The sequence below is a fragment of the Anolis sagrei genome, chromosome Y (assembly GCF_037176765.1).
Source record: "Anolis sagrei isolate rAnoSag1 chromosome Y, rAnoSag1.mat, whole genome shotgun sequence".
NCBI classification, from domain to species: Eukaryota; Metazoa; Chordata; class Lepidosauria; order Squamata; family Dactyloidae; genus Anolis; species Anolis sagrei.
The window spans coordinates 15,634,514-15,652,661 of record NC_090035.1 but is presented as its reverse complement, the minus strand read 5'-3'; the positions used below and the strand labels follow the sequence as shown (position 1 = coordinate 15,652,661).

Genomic DNA, 18,148 nt, shown 5'->3' with positions numbered 1-18,148 from the left:
CTCCTAGTCTGTTGCACACTATACCAGTTGTGCAATAAATGCAGTTGTATTAAGGGGGAACATTTTCTGTCAGGCCTTGAGATCATCAGAAGAGGGCCTTCTTTCAGCCCAAACATCTTCACAGCTGTAGTTGGTAGGAATATCTCCCTAAACTTTCCAAAATGAGCAGGAGTATCACTGAGCAATACACGTCTTGTTCAGAAGGTACAGGACAATATGTTTCCAGCCCCATCCTGTCAGTGAGTAAGTCTGCAACAATTGAAATGCCATCATCCTGTAGCCTAGTTGCTGTCTGAACACAATTACATTGGATTGCTGTGAGTTTTCCAGGCTGTATGGCCATGTTCCAGAAGCATTGTCTCCTGACATTTTGCCCACATCTCAGAGGTTGTGAGGTCTGCTGGAAACTAGGCAAGTGAGGTTTATATATCTGTGGAATTGTTGCAACTCAGGATAGATTCACCTTGCTCAGAACAACACCACACACCAGGGCTGTAGGTTTTGTAGTTTATTGAAGAAAGGTAAAATCAAAACATAGAAATAAGGTTGCTGAAGTTCAAAAGTTCAAACAGGAACTTAAATGCAAGGCAAAGCTTCCAAGGTCCAAAAGCAAATATAATCCACAAGCATTGGTCAAACCAGAATCCATGGCATCATGACAAAGTCCCAGGAACGAAGATCCAAAAGCAAAATCCCAAAGCTAACAGCTTTCCCCTGAAATCTGAGGGGATTTCAAGGAAGTTCACTGGGTGTGAGCGAAGATACTCTGACAAAGAGTTGTCTTCGAACAGATCATTAACTATGTTTTGCTAGCATGAAAACATTACGTTGCCCCCGAAGTTCCCGCTTGTTTGCAAGCCGGGTGTTTCAGCGTAACCTTAATTGCAAACGGTCCTCCCTACACAGATCCTCATTACTTTCAAGGCCTGATCCCTCATTATCTTGTGCCTGGGAATCGATAGGCCCTGAGTTCACAGAAGGACCAGTCGACTCCTCCACCTGTGAATCCAAATCATGGCTGTCTTCTAAAACAACATTCTTTTCCTTGGGAAACTGAGGTGCTTCAAAATCAACACTGTCTGCCTCAACAACAGGGGCATATGCAGAAATCTGTAACCCATTATCCTCCTTCTCCTGAGGAAACTCAGGCTCAGAAAGAGGAAACTCAGGCTCAGAAAGTCCATACTCAGGTTGAGCCACAACAGGAATGATATCCAGGGTGAGAGAAAGAACTCTTGTCTGTTTGAGGCAAGTGTGAATGTTGCAATTAGCAGTAAATGGCCCTGCAGCTTCAAAGCCTCGCTACTTCCTGCCTGGGGTAATCCTTTGTTGGGAGGAATCAGCCAGGCTTTGAAACTGCAAGGCCATTCAGTGCTAATCAAACCAGCCAGTTGCAACATTTACACTTGTCTCAAGCAGACAAGAGTTCTTTCTCCCACCCTGAACATTATTCCACAGATATATAAACCTCACTTGCCCAGTTTCCAACAGACCTCACAACCTCTGAGGTTGCCTGTCATAGATGTGGGTGAAATGTCAGGAGAGAATGCTTCTGGAACATGGCCATATAGCCTGGAAAGCTCATACCAACCCAGTGATTCCGGCCATGAAAGCCTTTGACAACACAATTACATTGTTTAGTGTACCTGCTGGCTCTTAAGGTAAGTTTGGAGAGTGGGAGGTTAGGACCAGGACACATTATGTATGTAACTAAGTAAGTGATGTATAATCTTTGGAATTCTAGACATTTTTATTTGTAAATCATTTTTATCTCCTACCTTGGGAAATCAGCATGGTGTAAATAAAGATGCTAAAAGTTGAACTTGTGTAATGCACTGTACATTGGTCTACCCCTGTATCAAGTTCAGAAACTCCAATTAAGTTTTGATTTTGTTGTACCCCACCTCGAGTTGTTAAAAGAGGTGTGTAAAGAAAAAAATGCATTATTGTCGCTGCTGCTGAATAAAAACAACAGACTTCTTCATTCTCTCACACAGATTGGGCTTGTTGGTTTGTTTTTACAATGACCTGGAACAGATGGATGCCAGTGTGGCTCGGGTTTTACTTCATCAGATGATTAAATGCAACCACCTAAGAGGGTCCCAGGCTGACATTCAGAAGGTTGGTGTAGAGTTCACTCTTACTAGCACTGGCATGTCATGTTTGTCTGGTAGAGAGATACTGGAGGTACTGGAGCCCCCCACCCCCATCCCGTCAGCTCATTTGGTGGTGGTGGGGGGGACGGGGACAATACTTCCTCTTCATCCTGGAAAGAAGTGACGACTGGAGTGCCATAAGCAGGGTTCTGTCCTGGACCCATTCTGCTTAACATCTTTATTAATGACTTAGATGATCATAAAGTTAGTTGAGGACATCAAATTGGGATAGCCAATACTCCAGAAAACAGGAGTAGCATTCAAAACAATCTTAACAAATTAGAGAGATGATTGGCCAAAACTAACAAATGAAGTTCAACAGTGAAAAATGCAAGATAATCCACTTAGGCAAAAGAAATGAAATGCAAATATACAGAATGGGGGACGATGCCTGATTTGACAGCAGTGCGTCTGAAAAAGGAATCCTCATGGACAACAAGTTAAACATGAGCCAACAATGTCATGCAGCAGCTTAAAAAGCCAATGGGATATTGGCCTGCATAAATAGGAGTCTAGTGTCTAGATCCAGGGAAGTCGTGCTACCCCTCTATTTTGTCTTCGTCAGAACACACCTGGAATTGGACCCCAGAATTGCGGGGTCCAATTCTGGGCTCCGCAATTGAAGGGAGTTGTTGACAAGCTGGGATGTGTCCAGAGGAGGCTGATTAAAATGATAAAGGGTCTGGAGAATAAGCCCTATGAGGAGCAGCTTAAAGAGTTGGGCATGTTTAGCCTGCAGAAGAGAAGGCTGAGAGGAAACATGATGAGGGCCATGGATAAAGATGTGAGGGGAAGTCATAGGGAGACGGGAGCAGGCTTGTCTTCTGCTGCCCTGAAGACTCAGACGCAGAACAATGGCTTCAGCTACAGGAAAGGAGATTCCACCTGAACATTAGGAAGTACTGCCTAACTGTGAGAGCTGTTCAGCAGTGGAAGTCTCTGCCCCGGAGTGTGGTGGAGGCACCTTCTTTGGAGTCTTTTATACAGAGGTGAGGGTGCTTTGAATGCAATTTTCCTGCTTCTTGGAAGAGGGTTGGACTGGATGGCCCAGAAGGTCCTTTCCAACTCTTAAGTTTCTATGATTCTATGATGGCATTTCTGAGCCACTGCAGATGGAAGCACTGAAGACAGGTGTCTGCAGCATTCTCCCAGTTACAGGGTGCATTAAGACACACCGTTATGATAGAACCCCAAGGGGAGGGGAGTCTTTCCATCTGACTATGATGTACCCTATGACTGGGAGATTCCTTTGCAAACATAATTTGCTAGTATCCTGAAATGCAGCACATCAAAAAATGTTCAGATGGGGATGAAAACGCAAGCTTGGGATGTGTAGCATCCTGGGGTGTAAGTAATATGTTGGAGATCCAACATTGTTATTGTCTAATGCTATAGTATCTTGACCATTCATATATAAGCATGCACACACAAAGATGCAACCCCCCACAGCATCCTGCATTTCAAACTGTGTCCCTGAATCCCTTTTAGCATTTCATCGTCAGTTCTTCAAAGCCCTTTCTCCAACTGGTTTCAGCTCAAATCCCAGCTGCTTGACCTTGCCCTGCAAAACCAGACGTTGAATGAGTCCCTTGGCTCCCTCTCGGACGCGGTGGTCGGACTGAGTCCCAGCCAGCTGGAATCTCTCTCCCCGGAGGCTGTGCACAACGCAATCCCAACATTAAACCAGGTTTCGGGATGGGCAAGAAGCCAAATCATGATTTTATCCAGGAAATATCTGATGTATGAAAAGGTACATTGGTATTTTTGTCAAGGGAATGTAAAACACCTTTAATATTGGGCTCATACAAACAAATATATTGGTTCAACAATCCCATTTTAACCAAATCTGCTAAATGTGAAGCAGTTGGTTCCATATAGGAACTGAAATACACCATATTGTTTCAACTTTTTACTGTATCCGCCACATGATGCTCTAGCCAACTTTCCCTCCCTCTTTCTCTCCTTCCTTCCTTCCTTCCTTCCTTCCTTCCTTCTCTTCCTCTTCCCTTCCTCCCCCCTTTTCTTTCCCTTCCTTCCTCTTTCTCCCCTTTCTTCCTTCTCTACCTATTTGCAACACCCAGCAGTCCATCTGATCGATCTATCTACCTACCTATCTATCTCTGTTTAATCTCTCTATCTGGAGGATTGCTGGGAGTTGCAGTCCAGGAATAGGAAATTGGAAATATGCAGGGATTGGGGTGCGCTCAAAGAAATCCAAGAAGAAGAAAGTTTGGAAGCAATGCATTTGGATCATCCTCTTCCCCTGATCTAGGGGATGCTGGGAACTGTAGTCTGAAAGAGAGTGTGGATATGCTATTGTGTGTTTTGTTTGCCAGGGAGAGTCGTTTTGTGCATGCACTGTAGCATCTTTTTGCTTTTTTGGCTTTTTAATTCCCTTCCGCTGTGTTTTTCAGTGGTTTTTATGAGTGATGATCACTCGTTGGCCTGATAGGTGCATTGTGTCCAAATTTCGTGTCTATTCGTCCAGTGGTTTTAGAGTTATGTTAATCCCACAAATGAACATGAGATTTGTATTTATATAGATTAGCCATCCCCTGTCACGCGTTGTTGTGGCCCAGTCTAGTGATCTGGAAAATAAAATAATGAAAAAGTGTTGGTTTCTAATATATGTAATATCTTGATGCTTGTGGGTAAACAGTATTTCTTGTTGTTTCTTTGCCAGTGTTGATGTGGAGAGTGTCTGGTTTGCCTATTCTAGAACATGCAACATAGAATTGTCCTTCTTTAGAGGTCCCTTTCAAATCTATGATACTATGTGTGTGGATCATACATATCTAACAATATCTATGGCTGGATGACTCTTTGTCAGGAGGGCTTTTAATTACATTTTCTTGCCCTGGTGAAGTTGGACTGGATGGCCTTAAGTATTTTCTGTTGGTCATGGGAGTCCTGTGTGGGAAGTTTGGCCCAGTTCTATTGTTGATGGAGTCCACAATGCTAATTGATTGTAAGAAAACTATAAATCCCAGCAACTACAACTCCCAAATGTCAAGGTCTGTTTTCCCTAAACTCCACCAATGTTCACATTTGAGTATTTGTGCTAAGTTTGGTCCAGATCCATCATTGTTTGAGTCCACAGTGCTCTCTGGATGTAGGTGAACTACAACTCCCAAACTCAAGGTCAATCCCCACCAAACCCTTCTTGTGTTCTCTGTTGTTTATGGGAGTCCATCTGGTTCAATTCCATCGTTGGTGGAGTTCAGAATGCTCTTTGATTGTAGGTAAACTATAAATCCCAGCAACTACAACTCCCAAATGACAAAATAAAAAAAAATTGAGTGAAGGACATACATTGGCTTGTTAGGTGTGCGCTGTACAAATTTGGTGTCAATTTGTCCAGTGGTTTTTGAGTTATGTTAATCCCACAAACGAAGATTACATTTTTATTATTAAAGATTGCTTTTACAAAAAAAAGAAAGTTAACACGTTGTACCTGAATAATGGGAAGAGATACTTATTTAGGATTCCAATCACATTCGGGCTTTAGCTAGGGGATTTCAAAAGCTTTAGTAAAAAAAAAAAGTAACTTTTCCAGGAGAGATGAGGCAAGTGTGCTTCAGGTAAGCTTGGGCCATTCATCTCTCTAAGCCTAAACACATTCATTTCATAATAAAGATATAAAGGGATGGCTCAGCAGGGTTCCTGCGCAGAACTCCTTTGAGGAAAAAGCTGGATATTAATACCACAAATAAAACTGTTTAAAATAAAAGCAGGGTTTTGAGCTACAAATCTAGCTTTGAACACAGTAATTCCTCCAAAACATGGCTCACAAAAAGCCTCACTGTAGCTCTGCAATCATGAATAACTGCTCGAGGCTACTATTACAGGTTGCAGGCTCCAAGGAGATGGATTCAGGACATTTGCACAGATAGATACTGTGATTTTCTTGCATTTGCAGTGGAATCGTATTATTAACTATATCATCTTGACTATATGTTTAGATTGACTTTCCTTAGCTTTCTGTCTTGCATTAACAAACAAACAAAAACATAATGTGGAATACAAGTATCCCAGAAGTCTTTGATTTATGATACACAGAAACACATCCAACAGTTTTAGTTTGAATTGGGAAGAAACTATTCCAGATACAACACATGCTGTGCAAAACATGGGTTGTTGTGAGTTTTCTGGGCTATATGACCTTGTTCCAGAAGCATTCTCTCCTGACGTTTTGCCTGCATCTATGGCAGGCATTCTCAGAGGTTTTGAGGTCTGTTGGAAACTAGGAAAATGGGGTTTATATATCTGTGGAATAATGTCCAGGATGGGAGAAAAAACTCTTGTCTGCTTGAGGCAAGTGTGAATGCTGCAATTGGCCACCTTGATTAGCACTGAATGGCATTGCAGCTTCAAAGCATGGCTGCTTCCTGCCTGGGGGAATCCTTTATTGGGAGGTGTTAGCTGGCCTTGATTGTTGTCTGATGTTGATGTTTCAGTTGGCCACCTTGAAACATTCACTCTACCTCAGTCAAGAGTACTAATGTCCAGCAGAGCTCACAATCTTTGAGGATGCCTGCCATAGATGCAGGCGAAACGTCAGGAGAGAATGCTTCTGGAACATGGCCATACAGCCCAGAAATCTCACAACAACCTAGTGATTCCGGCCATGAAAGCCTTCAACAATAGTTTGAGCATGTTTGAAAATCCAGCATGGAAACTATCCATAGACTCTGATTGATTGATTGATTTATCGTGTCAGGAGCAAACCAAAACAGTTGTATTGTATTAAAAACAGACAAACAAACCAACAAAACACAAGGTTTGCAGACTTGATATTCTGTTGAATGTCTGTTGACCAGTAGCTGGCCACTTGGAGTGCCTTTGGTGTTGCCGCAAGAAGGTCCTCCATTGTGCATGTGGCAGGGCTCAGGTTGCATTGCAGCAGGTGGTCTGTGGTTTGCTCTTCTCTGCACTTGCATGTCGTGGATTCCACTTTGTAGCCCCATTTCTTAAGGTTGGCTCTGCATCTCATGGTGACAGAGCACAGTCTGCTCAGCACCTTCCAAGTCACCCATTTTCTGTGTGCCCAGGGGGGAGTCTCTCATTTGGTATCAGCCATTGATTAAGGTTCTGGATTTGAGCCTGCCACTTTTGGGCTCTCGCTTGCTGAGGTGATAGACTCTGATGGATAAATAACTACTATGAATATTACTGTTACATTTTTATCTTGCCTTTCCTCTCCCAAGCTCAAGGTCATACTTCTCACTATTTTTATATTGATGGATAAGTTGGGCTGAGAGAGAGTCATTCAAAGAGTTTTATGGCTGAGATTTGGACAACATTTCCTCACATTGGAAAGACTGGAAAAAACTGGTGGTTCAGTGATATGAGTGGAGTGCACTCATCACACAGAAAGAAATGGCCAGATGTTTACTTGTAGCTTTGTAAAGCCTACATTGGGGATTGGATGGGAAAAATTAAAGGGTTCAGGGAGGAGGCTAAAGGCATTGAGCAAAAGTGTTATTGTCTAACACGTTAGCCACTTGCTGCTCATATGCCATTCCTATCTTATATGTCATCTGCTCGCATGCAGATACTCTCACTCCATAATATCAGCCAGATGGGTGCTTTGGTGACCGGGATAAGCACTCAGTCATTCCACAGGATGAGCCCCAAAGAGCTGTCTCAGTTACTCAGAGGAGCATTAGCTGAACGCGCCTCCGATTTGTCTCCAGCCCAACGCCAAGGCATCCTCCGCAAGGTAAGTGAGCATCCCGAAATCCCAATCCAGCTGTCTGGAGGTTTCTCAATGCCCAAACCTCTTTACCTATCATGCCATTGTTTGACAGCGTCCCACCTTTTCTACAGCCTCAAAATTGAAAGGCCTCTTGCAAAGCTTATTCATTGATCACTAGCCATCCCCTGCCAACGTTGCTGTGGCCCAGTCTGTGTATATGTGTTTTGTGTGTGTATATATGTATGTATGTATATATTTGTGTCTATGTGTATATACGTGTGTGTGTGTATGGTTTTGCGCATGCGTTATAGTGTCTTTTTGCTTTTTTGGCTTTTTAAGTCTCTTCTGCTGTGTTTTTCAGTTTTTTAAATGAGTGATGGTCACTCATTGGCCTGAGAGGTGTCTTGTGTCCAAATTTGGTGTCAATTCGTCCAGTGGTTTTTGAGTTATGTTAATCCCTCAAACGAACATTACATTTTTATTTATATAGATCATAGAATCTATATAGATCATAGAGTTGGAATTTATATAGATCATAGAGTTGGAAGAGACCTCATGGGCCATCCAGTGCAGCCCATGCCAAGAAGCAGGAATATTGCATTCAAAGCACCCCTGACAGATGGCCATCCAGCCATGGATAAATATGTGAAGGGAAGTCACAGGGAGGAGGGAGCAGGCTTCCTTTCTGGTATCCTGGAGACTAGGACGCGGAACAATGGCTCCAAACTACAGGAAAGGAGATTCCACCTAAACATTTGGAAGAACTTCTTAACTGTGAAAGCTGTTCAGCAGTGGAACTCTCTGCCCCGGAGTGTGGTGGAGACTCCTTCTATGGAGGCTTTGAAACAGAGGCTGGATGGCCATCTGTCAGGGGTGCTTTGAATGCAATATTCCTGCTTCTTGGCAGAAAGGGGTTGGACTGGATAGCCCATGAGGTCTCTTCCAACTCTAGGATTCGATGATTTGAAGTGTATTTCTAAATAAATATATTCATCACTGCCTTTGGCCTTTGCACAAATTCATTGTTTATAGACAAATCCAGATATGCAGTGAAGGATGAATGGATGGATAGATAGATGATAGATGTAACACTGTGGTGTTCTTCCCTCCTGTAGATTATTGCATCCACAGAACTATCATCCGTGTTGGCAGATGTGCAAGGACCCTTTTTTAAGGAGCTGTCACTTTTTGATTTGTGGACGGAAGAGGGATTCAACTCTTCCCTAGTAAAAGAAAAGGAACTGAGGCCGAGTCAGGTAAATAAGGTCTGGCTGGATCTTTGTTGACACAGTGGATAAGAGAGTCACAGAATCATAACATTAGTTGGGTAGATAAAAGAGTCCCTGGTGGTGCAGCGGGTTAAACAGCTGAGCTGCTGAACTTGCTGACCAAAAAGTTGTCGGTTCAAATCTGGGGAGCAATCTGGGGAGCGGGGTAAGCTCCTGCTATTAACCCCAGCTTCTGCCAACCTAGCAGTTCGAAAACATACAAATGTGAGTAGATCAATAGGTACCGCTTCAGTGGGATGGTAACGGTGCTCTATGCAGACATGGTGGTGCAGCAGGTTAAACATCTGAGCTGCTGAACTTGCTGGCCAAAAGGTTGTTGGTTCGAATCTGGGGAGTGGGGTGAGCTCCCGCTATTAGCCCCAGCTTCTGCCAACCTAGCAGTTCGAAAACATACAAATGTGAATAGATCAATAGGTACCGCTTCAGCGGGATGGTAACGGCTCCATGCAGTCATGCCGGCCACATGATCTTGGATGTGTCTATGGACAACACCAGTTTTTTTGGCTTAGAAAATAGAGATGAGCACCACCCCCCAGAGGTGGACACGACTAGACTTGATGTCAAGGGGAAACCTTTACCTTTACCTTGCGGTATATGCATACCTACACATGCAGACTACTATATTAATTTCATTTCAGGCCTTATTTCTATATGAATTATTATCAAAGAAGACAACTCTTTCTGAACTCCTAAGGTACGTGCGATGATTTGATGTCGAGTGCTATATATTTAAATCTTTGTTTGGTGGTCAAATAGCACATCCATTCCTTGTTCTTTTAATAGTGGTTCAGATTCTCAGAATTTACCCACATAAAGCAATGCCAGACTCCTGATTGGTTTCTGAACTTTGTTCCTCCCTGAGTTTTCAGCCTTCAGCTCCCAAAATTCCTGATTATTGGTCAAGCTGGTTGGGGCTTATGGGAGCTAAAGCCCTATACAACTTCAGCCCAGCTTACTTGTCTGAACGTATCTCCCTCTACATTCCACCTCGTAGTTTAAGATCCACTGAGGAGGGCCTGCTCTCGGTCCCACCGGCCTTGAAAACGCATCTAGTGGGGATGAGGGACAGGGCCTTCTCAGTGGTGTCCCCCTGCTTGTGGAATTCACTCTCCAACGAGATTAGATCGGTGTCCCCCTCCTTTCCTTTAGGAAAAAACTGAAATCGTGGTTTTGGCACCAGTCTTTTGGCTAGCAGGCACAACAGCACTTTGGACCATATGATGTTTGTTATGATAATGGAAACTGCTATGCTTGTATAATTAATGTTTTAATCTATTGTGTTTTTATGGTTTTATATTGTTGTTTTTGTGATATTGCAGCATTGAATTGTTGCTAGTGTTAGCCTCTCTGAGTCCCTCCTCGGGGGTTGAGAAGGGCGGGGTAGAAATCTAGTAAATAAATAAATAAATTTAAGTCAAAAACATCTGGAGAAATAAAAGGTATTTTGAATGCTTGGATGTTAATCCTGTAAATATTTACTGCATATCTTTCCTCCTCCTCCGTCTTCTTCTTCCATTCAGCATTGACCAAATGGTGAAAGGAATAACATGCTGGCAAATCGACAGAATGAGCGCCATCACCTTTGTCAATGTTTTCAAATATTTTGAAAATAATCTCCACCTGCTTTCACCATATCAGGTAATACACAAAATGGCACCATGTCTCTCTTCTATTTTGTTGGCAAGAGGTCCTGCCTGGGATGTTGACTCTTGACATTTTCACAATGGATAAATGCCTTTATACCAGGCATGCATAAATTTGGGCCTTCCAAGAATTTTAGACGTCAACTTCCACAATTCCTGTCTTTGGACGCTGTAAGTATCTTTGTCATTGGATGCTGTAAGTAGGTTTATGGTCCTACACATGTCTTTGGATGCTGTGAGTGGGTTTATGGCCCTCCCTCCAGGTGTTGTGGACTTCAGCTCCCACATTTCCTAACAGCCTCAGCCCCATAGCCGATAGATCGCTGGGTTCTGATTCTTCATATTTCTAGCAGAGGTATAATCATTGAATGCTGGTGGCGCAATGGGTTGAACCCTTGTGCTGACAGGACTGCTGACCAAAAGGTCAGCAGTTTGAATCTGTGGAGTGGGGTGAGCTCCCATCTGTCAGCTCTAGCTTCTCATGCGGGGACATGAGGGAAGCCTCCCACAGGATGGTAATGTTAGCGTGTAGCAGAGTATCGCAGAAGCTCAGAATAATGGACTCTGGAGTCTCCGGTAAAAGCAGGTTTTCAGCTTTACTTAAGCAGCTCAAAATAGACAACATACACCATCAGCAGACAGACGTGAAGAAACACAAACCGAAAGAGATAGTAACTAATACAAACTGCAGCTGGAAGGAAGTTTATCTCTGGCACTCCCTAATCTTTCACAGAGCAAGAACTCAGGGTCACATTCTCACAGCTTGTTACTTTGCTTTTTTAACCCTTCTGTGTCAAACCACATCCTGGCAATACAATTCTATTACAATCACAATCCTATTACATAAAATTACATTTAAACACACATCATATATGAATTACACACTGACAGGTAAAACATCCGGACATCCCCTGGGCAACATCCTTTCAGACAGCCAATTCTCTCACACTAGAAGCGACTTGCAGTTTCCCAAGTTGCTCCTGACATAAAAAAATCATTCAGTACAAGAATATTTGGTGTAAAGCAGTGGTTCTCAACCTTTGTGTCCCGAGATGTTTTTGGCCTTCAACTCCCAGAAATCCTAACAGCTGGTAAACTGGCTGGGATTTCTGGGAGTTGTAGGCCAAAAAAAATCTGGGGACCCCAGGTTGAGAACTACTGGTGCAAAGTCAAGTATGTGTCAGTAGATAAAAGTTCATTCTCCTTACTGCACTGCTCCACATCTGGTTTCCTTTAGAAGACTGCCTGGGCCTCCCAAATAAAGTATTTCCCTTTTTAGAAATCTGATTTATTTAAAATAATGGACCTCTTTTCAAAGAAGTAGTCGTGTTATCATGTTATCTTACATGACAAGGAGGGAAGAAAGGGAGAGGAAAAAGAAAATAAAGTGTGTCAGTGCCTTTAAGACGAATTGGTTTTTATTTTCACATGAGCTTTCGTGGATATAAACCACAGCTCCCCCAGGTGGCCAATCCTTTCACTGCAGGAAACAGCTTCATTTATGGTTGGTTCTAAAACAGGTATGGGCAAACTTAGGCCCTCCCTCCAGGTATTTTGGACTTCAACTCTCACAATTCCTAACAGCCTCAGGCCCTTTCCTTTTCCCCCTCAGCCGCTTAAGCGGCTGAGGGGGAATAGGAAGGAGCCTGAGGCTGTTAGGAATTGTGGGAGTCGAAGTCCAAAACACCTGGAGGGAGGGCCATAAATCCACTTACAGCATCCAAAGACATATGTTTATAACTATGAAAACTTGTGCAAAAATAAGAACCAGTTAGTCTTAAAAATGCTGCCACATTTCCTTTTCTTCTTTTCCCCTTCCTCTTCTTTTCCCCTTAAAATAGGCTATTATTTCTGGTGTTTAAGAGATGGTGACTATATTAAACGATTTTTAAATATCTTATTTGCAGATCAGTTGTATGGCTTGGAAATACTGGACCATCTCTAATACATCCACGCCTCCCTACTTGTTAGCACTGCTTCCGTAAGTGATTCCTTTTGTTCCGTCTTCCAGGAGCATGGTTTATGTTGCCTTTTAGCTGCATGGGATAGCATTCCTTTGCATTTCCCCAGGGTTGCTACAGACCCAGCAGCACCCTGGAAGTTATACAGTATCAGAGTCTGGAAAGCCAGGCTGCAGGCCCTCTGCAGTTATTGGTTTAGAAAGTATCTCTTTGGGTTAGAAGTCCGCCCTTTTTCCTGGGGTTGAGATCTCCATTTTGGAATCTCCCCTGCCTCCTGCAGTAGAGAAAAAAGCCTCAGATGTGCTGTTGGTCAGACAGGTTGCTCTGAAAAGCCATTGTGAGTACAATTGAGTTATTGGGTTATTTAGACAGAGAAGCTGATTGAGTTATAGATAGAGAGAGAGATAAAGAGAAGCTTATTGAGAAATAGAGAGAAATAGTTATTGAGTACTATTGAGCATTGCTTCATCTCCAAAGCTAACCTTGTGCTTAGATAGGGGAAGACCTGTTCTTTCTAACCATAGCAGCTCAGGGTTAGGGTGAAAGATCCCAGGATTTTTTCTACCATTTGGAGAAAGGTTACCTCAGTAATTGAAGAAAAGGGAAAGAAAGAACATCTCTATGTTTTCCCAAATTGACTGTTTGTGTTGTAACTTTATCAAGCTGTGCCAAGTCTGCCAAGGACTTTGGAAATAAATATTTTGTTGATGTTCATATCTTGATTGAGTTATTGCTTCAAAGAAAGACCCCCAGCGGTTCACCCAGATAAAGAGAAAAGCACATCTTAGTTCTAATTTTATAGTGTCTGGGTGTGACGGCACACCTTTTTAATTTAATTTTATACTTCATTTTTTAATAGAAGTATGAAAATTAAATATGATAGATCCCCGAAATGCCAGTGTTTTTTTCCAGTCAATTTTCTTACATTTGTTCCATGAATGTCAGAAAAATATTGCTTTAGTAATCAAGAATGCATGCATTTGAACTGAATAATGTTAATGCACAACTGTATAGAATGTCTAAAGCATTCAGAGAGCTCTACATACATTATTTTATTATCATTTTTGCAACAACCCTGGACAGACATTAATAATACTATCTCCAAATTGCAGGAACGGACTGTGTGTGGAATTGTCTCCTTTCCCATACATTATAGCTGATGTATTTTGCAGAAATCCCACTTTTTCTTCACAAAACTGTTGTCATAAATCTTTCCTTTAGTGTTGAGTATCTGGAAGCCATTACGGGATCGCTCTGTGTCCCTTTCATCAGCAGCCTAAGGAAGATTGAACTCGATCGTCTCGTTTTAAATGAACAGAAGAAAAATGCAATTCTGCAAAAAGTCCATGACTGCCTGGTTAGAAATATTTTTATTTTGTTAAAAGATATATATACACACACACACACACACACACACACACATACTAGCCGTCCCCTGCCAGACATTGCTGTGGCCCAGTCTGGTGATCTGGAAAATAAAGTAATGAGAAAATGTTGGTTTCTAATATATGTAATTTCTTTATGCATTTCTTGTTGTTTCTTTGTCAGTATTGGTGTGGATATTGTCTGGTTTGCCTACTCTGGAACATGCAACATATAATTGTCCTTCTTTAGGGGTTACCTTCAAATCTATGATACTATATCTGTGTATGTGAATCATATATATCTATATCTATGGCTGGATGGCTCTTTGTCGGGAGGGCTTTAATTACGTTTTCTTGCCCTGGTGAAGGGAGTTGGACTGGATGGCCTTAAGTATTTTTTGTTGGTCATGGGGGTTCTGGTTGGGAAGTTTGCCCCAATTCTGTCATTAGTGGGGTTCAGGACACTCTTTGATTGTAGGTGAACTATAAATCCAAGTAACTACAACTCCCAAATGTCAAGGTCTATTTCCCCCAAACTCCATCTGTGTTCATATTTGGGCATATGGAATATTTGTGAAAAGTTTGATCCAGATCCATTGTTGGTTGAGTTCACAGTGCACTCTGGATGTAGGTGAACTACAACTCTCACATTAGGCATTCACATATTAACTCTTGACTTCTTTATTTCAGAATGGCTCTATCGTTGATGAATATGACCTTGACTTGATTGGCAACCTCATCTGCCATTTGTCCCCAGCATTAATTTGTGTGGGGTCACTGGAGACAGTGGCCACAGCCCTTCAACAGTATGAACAATGCCAACATCTCAGCCATGAACAGGAGATGGACATTAAACACTGGATCATTGATTTGTATGGGTAAGGGAATAATCTGTGGGGTCAACACTCATTGGAGTGGGAGAAAAACCAATTTACCACTGTCTTCATAGAAATTCCGCCTTAAATTGATAATAACCAAGGATAATATATGTCTGTGTATGTGTTTTTGGACTTTGTCACACCAGCCTTTAGTTGTGCATGGAAATACAGTTTTCCCACAATACATAAATCTGAAATCCAACACTCTTCTGTTCCCAAGCATGTCAGATAAGCCTTCCAAACAGTGTGTCATAACACATACATGAAATGGTGATAGTGTGTAGGTGTATTGTGCAAAAATTATGAGAAACTGGGTTGCTATGAGTTTTCCGGGCTGTGTGCCCATGTTCCAGAAGCATACTCTCTTGACATTTTGTTCACATCTATGGCATCCTCAGAGGTTGTGAGGTCTGTCAGAAACTAGGCAAGAGAGGTGGAATGTCCAGGGTGGGAGAAGGAACTCCTGTCTGTTGGAGGCAAGTGTGAATGTTGCAAATAGCCACCTTGATTCGCATTTAATGGCCTTACAGTAAAATCAAGACTGTAAATAAAGAGCAACACTCAAAAAGTAGGAGAATTCCAGACAAGAATCAATCAGTGCCAGCTAGCACCTCCCAACAAAGGATTCCCCCAGGCAGCAGTCAACCAGGCTTTGAAGCTGCAAGGCCATTAAATGCTAATCAAGGTGGCCATTTACAACATTCAAACTTCCCTCAAGCAGACAAGCGTTCTTTCTCCCACTCTGGACATTATTCCACAGATATATAAACTTCACTTGCCTAGTTTCCAACAGACCTCACAACCTCTGAGGATGCCTGCCATATATGTGAGTGAAACGTCAGGAGAGAATGCTTCTGGAACATACAGCCTGGAAAACTCTCAGCAACCCAGTGATTCCAACCATGAAAGCCTTTGACAACACATAATGAGAAACCTCTCATTATGGGAAATAAGCAATACAACACATATTTTTAAATATATAAATAAAGCCTTTCACGAGCGATATTATGCCCCATACGTTTTGATATTATAGTTCACATATCTGTCCATATCTCTTATAACCGGTTGGGTTATAACAGAATGGGGGGTGCCTGGCTTGAGAGCAGTACGTGTGAAAAAGATCTCGGAGTCCTCGTGGACAACAAGTTAAACATGAGCCAACAATGTGATGTGGCGGCAAAAAAAGCCAATGGGATTTTGGCCTGCATCAATAGGAGCATAGTGTCTAGATCTAGGGAAGTAATGCTACCCCTCTATTCTGCTTTGGTTAGACCACATCTGGAATATTGTGTCCAATTCTGGGCACCACAATTCAAGAGAGATATTGACAAGCTGGAATGTGTCCAGAGGAGGGCGACTAAAATGATCAAGGGTCTGGAGAACAAGCCCTATGAGGAGCGGCTTAAGGAGCTGGGCATGTTTAGCCTGAAGAAGAGAAGGCTGAGAGGAGATATGATAGCCATGTATAAATATGTGAGAGGAAGTCACAGGGAGGAGGGAGCAAGCTTGTTTTCTGCTTCCCTGGAGACTAGGACGCGGAACAATGGCTTCAAACTACAAGAGAGGAGATTCCATCTGAACATGAGGAAGAACTTCCTGACTGTGAGAGCCGTTCAGCAGTGGAACTCTCTGCCCCGGAGTGTGGTGGAGGCTCCTTCTTTGGAAGCTTTTAAACAGAGGCTGGATGGCCATCTGTCAGGGGGGATTTGAATGCAATATTCCTGCTTCTTGGCAGGGGGTTGGACTGGATGGCCCATGAGGTCTCTTCCAACTCTTTGATTCTATGATTCTATGATTTAAGTTTTCATTTGCCAGTAAAACCGAATTACTGTGTTGCAAAAAGATGCATGTGTAAAAAGTGTGCCACCAACATGAAATGGTTGGAAAGCTCTGCGATAATAGTTACTGGAACTTGTATTTGTTGTTCGGACATGCGAATGTAATATGTACAATTGAGCCTTATGATATCTGAACATTGTTCTAGGACTACTTCACTTAAATAGTATTCCAAAACATTTCTTTCAGTTCCCCAAGAAACTGGACGGCTGAGACAACGCAAGACATTGGTCCATTTATAGCTCTTTTGCCAAGGAGTGATTTGAGCATCCTTGTGGAAAAGGTATTTCTGTAGTTAGTATTTCTGCTTTAAATTGATACTATTGAATTGATTTATATCCTGTCTTTCTCCCAAGGCATGGGTATGCCAACTATTTTATTAATTCTAAGTGGGAATTGCAACCAAATGGTACAGTGTTGCATTATTCAACCTTTTCCAGTGTTCTTCACTTCATTTTCCCTTCCTTTTAAAACTAAAATGAAATTATATGATGGAAGTAGAAAGGGGGAATCTCTAACATGGCACTAAAATTTGGACATCATGACAAATAAATTATTTACAGGGAATGCACTACTTGATCTTTATTCTACCAATAAAACTAAAACACAGTTTGTCTCCTTTTATCTTATTACTTCTGAACCTCCTTTCATCAGAGCAATCATGATCTCTAAATAATAACATTTTATCTCTCTTCCACCCCACCAAAGTTTCCTGGTTTCATATCAGATATAGCATCAAAGAAATCTGGACCAGTTCCTCCTTCTGAAGAGCTCTTGCTGGCTTATTTTGAAAGTGTTCGCAACTCTAGCACCCCATTGAGTGTGCCAAACGTAACCCTTGGTGAGTAATTCTTCGCTGCCTTTGTGCTGTAGGCCATCTGACTTCTTCCTTCATCTTGCTGAGCTTAAATGTGTTTTGAGACAATGAAAAACTAAAATGTAGTTTTGGTCTATTCGTGGAAGTCTTTGCTTTCTGAAATAAATCGGATCGTGAACCTTCCAAACATCTGCTGAAATCTATGCTAGGAGGGTAGCAACAGTTATTTTATTTTAATTTTTTGTGCTCCCTGCTTAAAAGAACAAGCCAAACGCAAAGTATGTAAATGTGAGCCTACAGATTATTTTTCCACTTAATCCTTTGTCACACATCAGTGTATGTTGATTCAGCTGTTTCCTACACAACCGCTACAAAAGCAGTATGTGCTGCTTCTTCCAATGTATAAGTATTACCTTGCAATTGCTCATTCTGTTTCTGATGTTGACGCTCTGTTTATGGAGTCGTAATGGCGCACCTAAGGGAGCAGAGGACCCACACTCAACCAG

At 42.2% G+C, this 18,148-nt stretch overlaps 1 protein-coding gene across 1 annotated transcript in view; it reads left to right on the top strand.

The window, feature by feature from the left end:
- The window catches only part of OTOA (otoancorin), a 57,306-nt gene that overhangs the window by 6,489 nt on the left and 32,669 nt on the right, over positions 1 to 18,148 (top strand). The window contains exons 7-17 of the mRNA XM_067461751.1: positions 1,998 to 2,121; positions 3,691 to 3,906; positions 7,711 to 7,878; positions 8,970 to 9,110; positions 9,782 to 9,837; positions 10,664 to 10,781; positions 12,694 to 12,767; positions 13,969 to 14,104; positions 14,802 to 14,989; positions 17,015 to 17,108; positions 17,534 to 17,666. Of these exons, the coding sequence (XP_067317852.1) occupies positions 1,998 to 2,121; positions 3,691 to 3,906; positions 7,711 to 7,878; positions 8,970 to 9,110; positions 9,782 to 9,837; positions 10,664 to 10,781; positions 12,694 to 12,767; positions 13,969 to 14,104; positions 14,802 to 14,989; positions 17,015 to 17,108; positions 17,534 to 17,666 (1,448 nt within the window). The remainder of the gene's footprint in view (positions 1 to 1,997; positions 2,122 to 3,690; positions 3,907 to 7,710; positions 7,879 to 8,969; positions 9,111 to 9,781; positions 9,838 to 10,663; positions 10,782 to 12,693; positions 12,768 to 13,968; positions 14,105 to 14,801; positions 14,990 to 17,014; positions 17,109 to 17,533; positions 17,667 to 18,148) is intronic.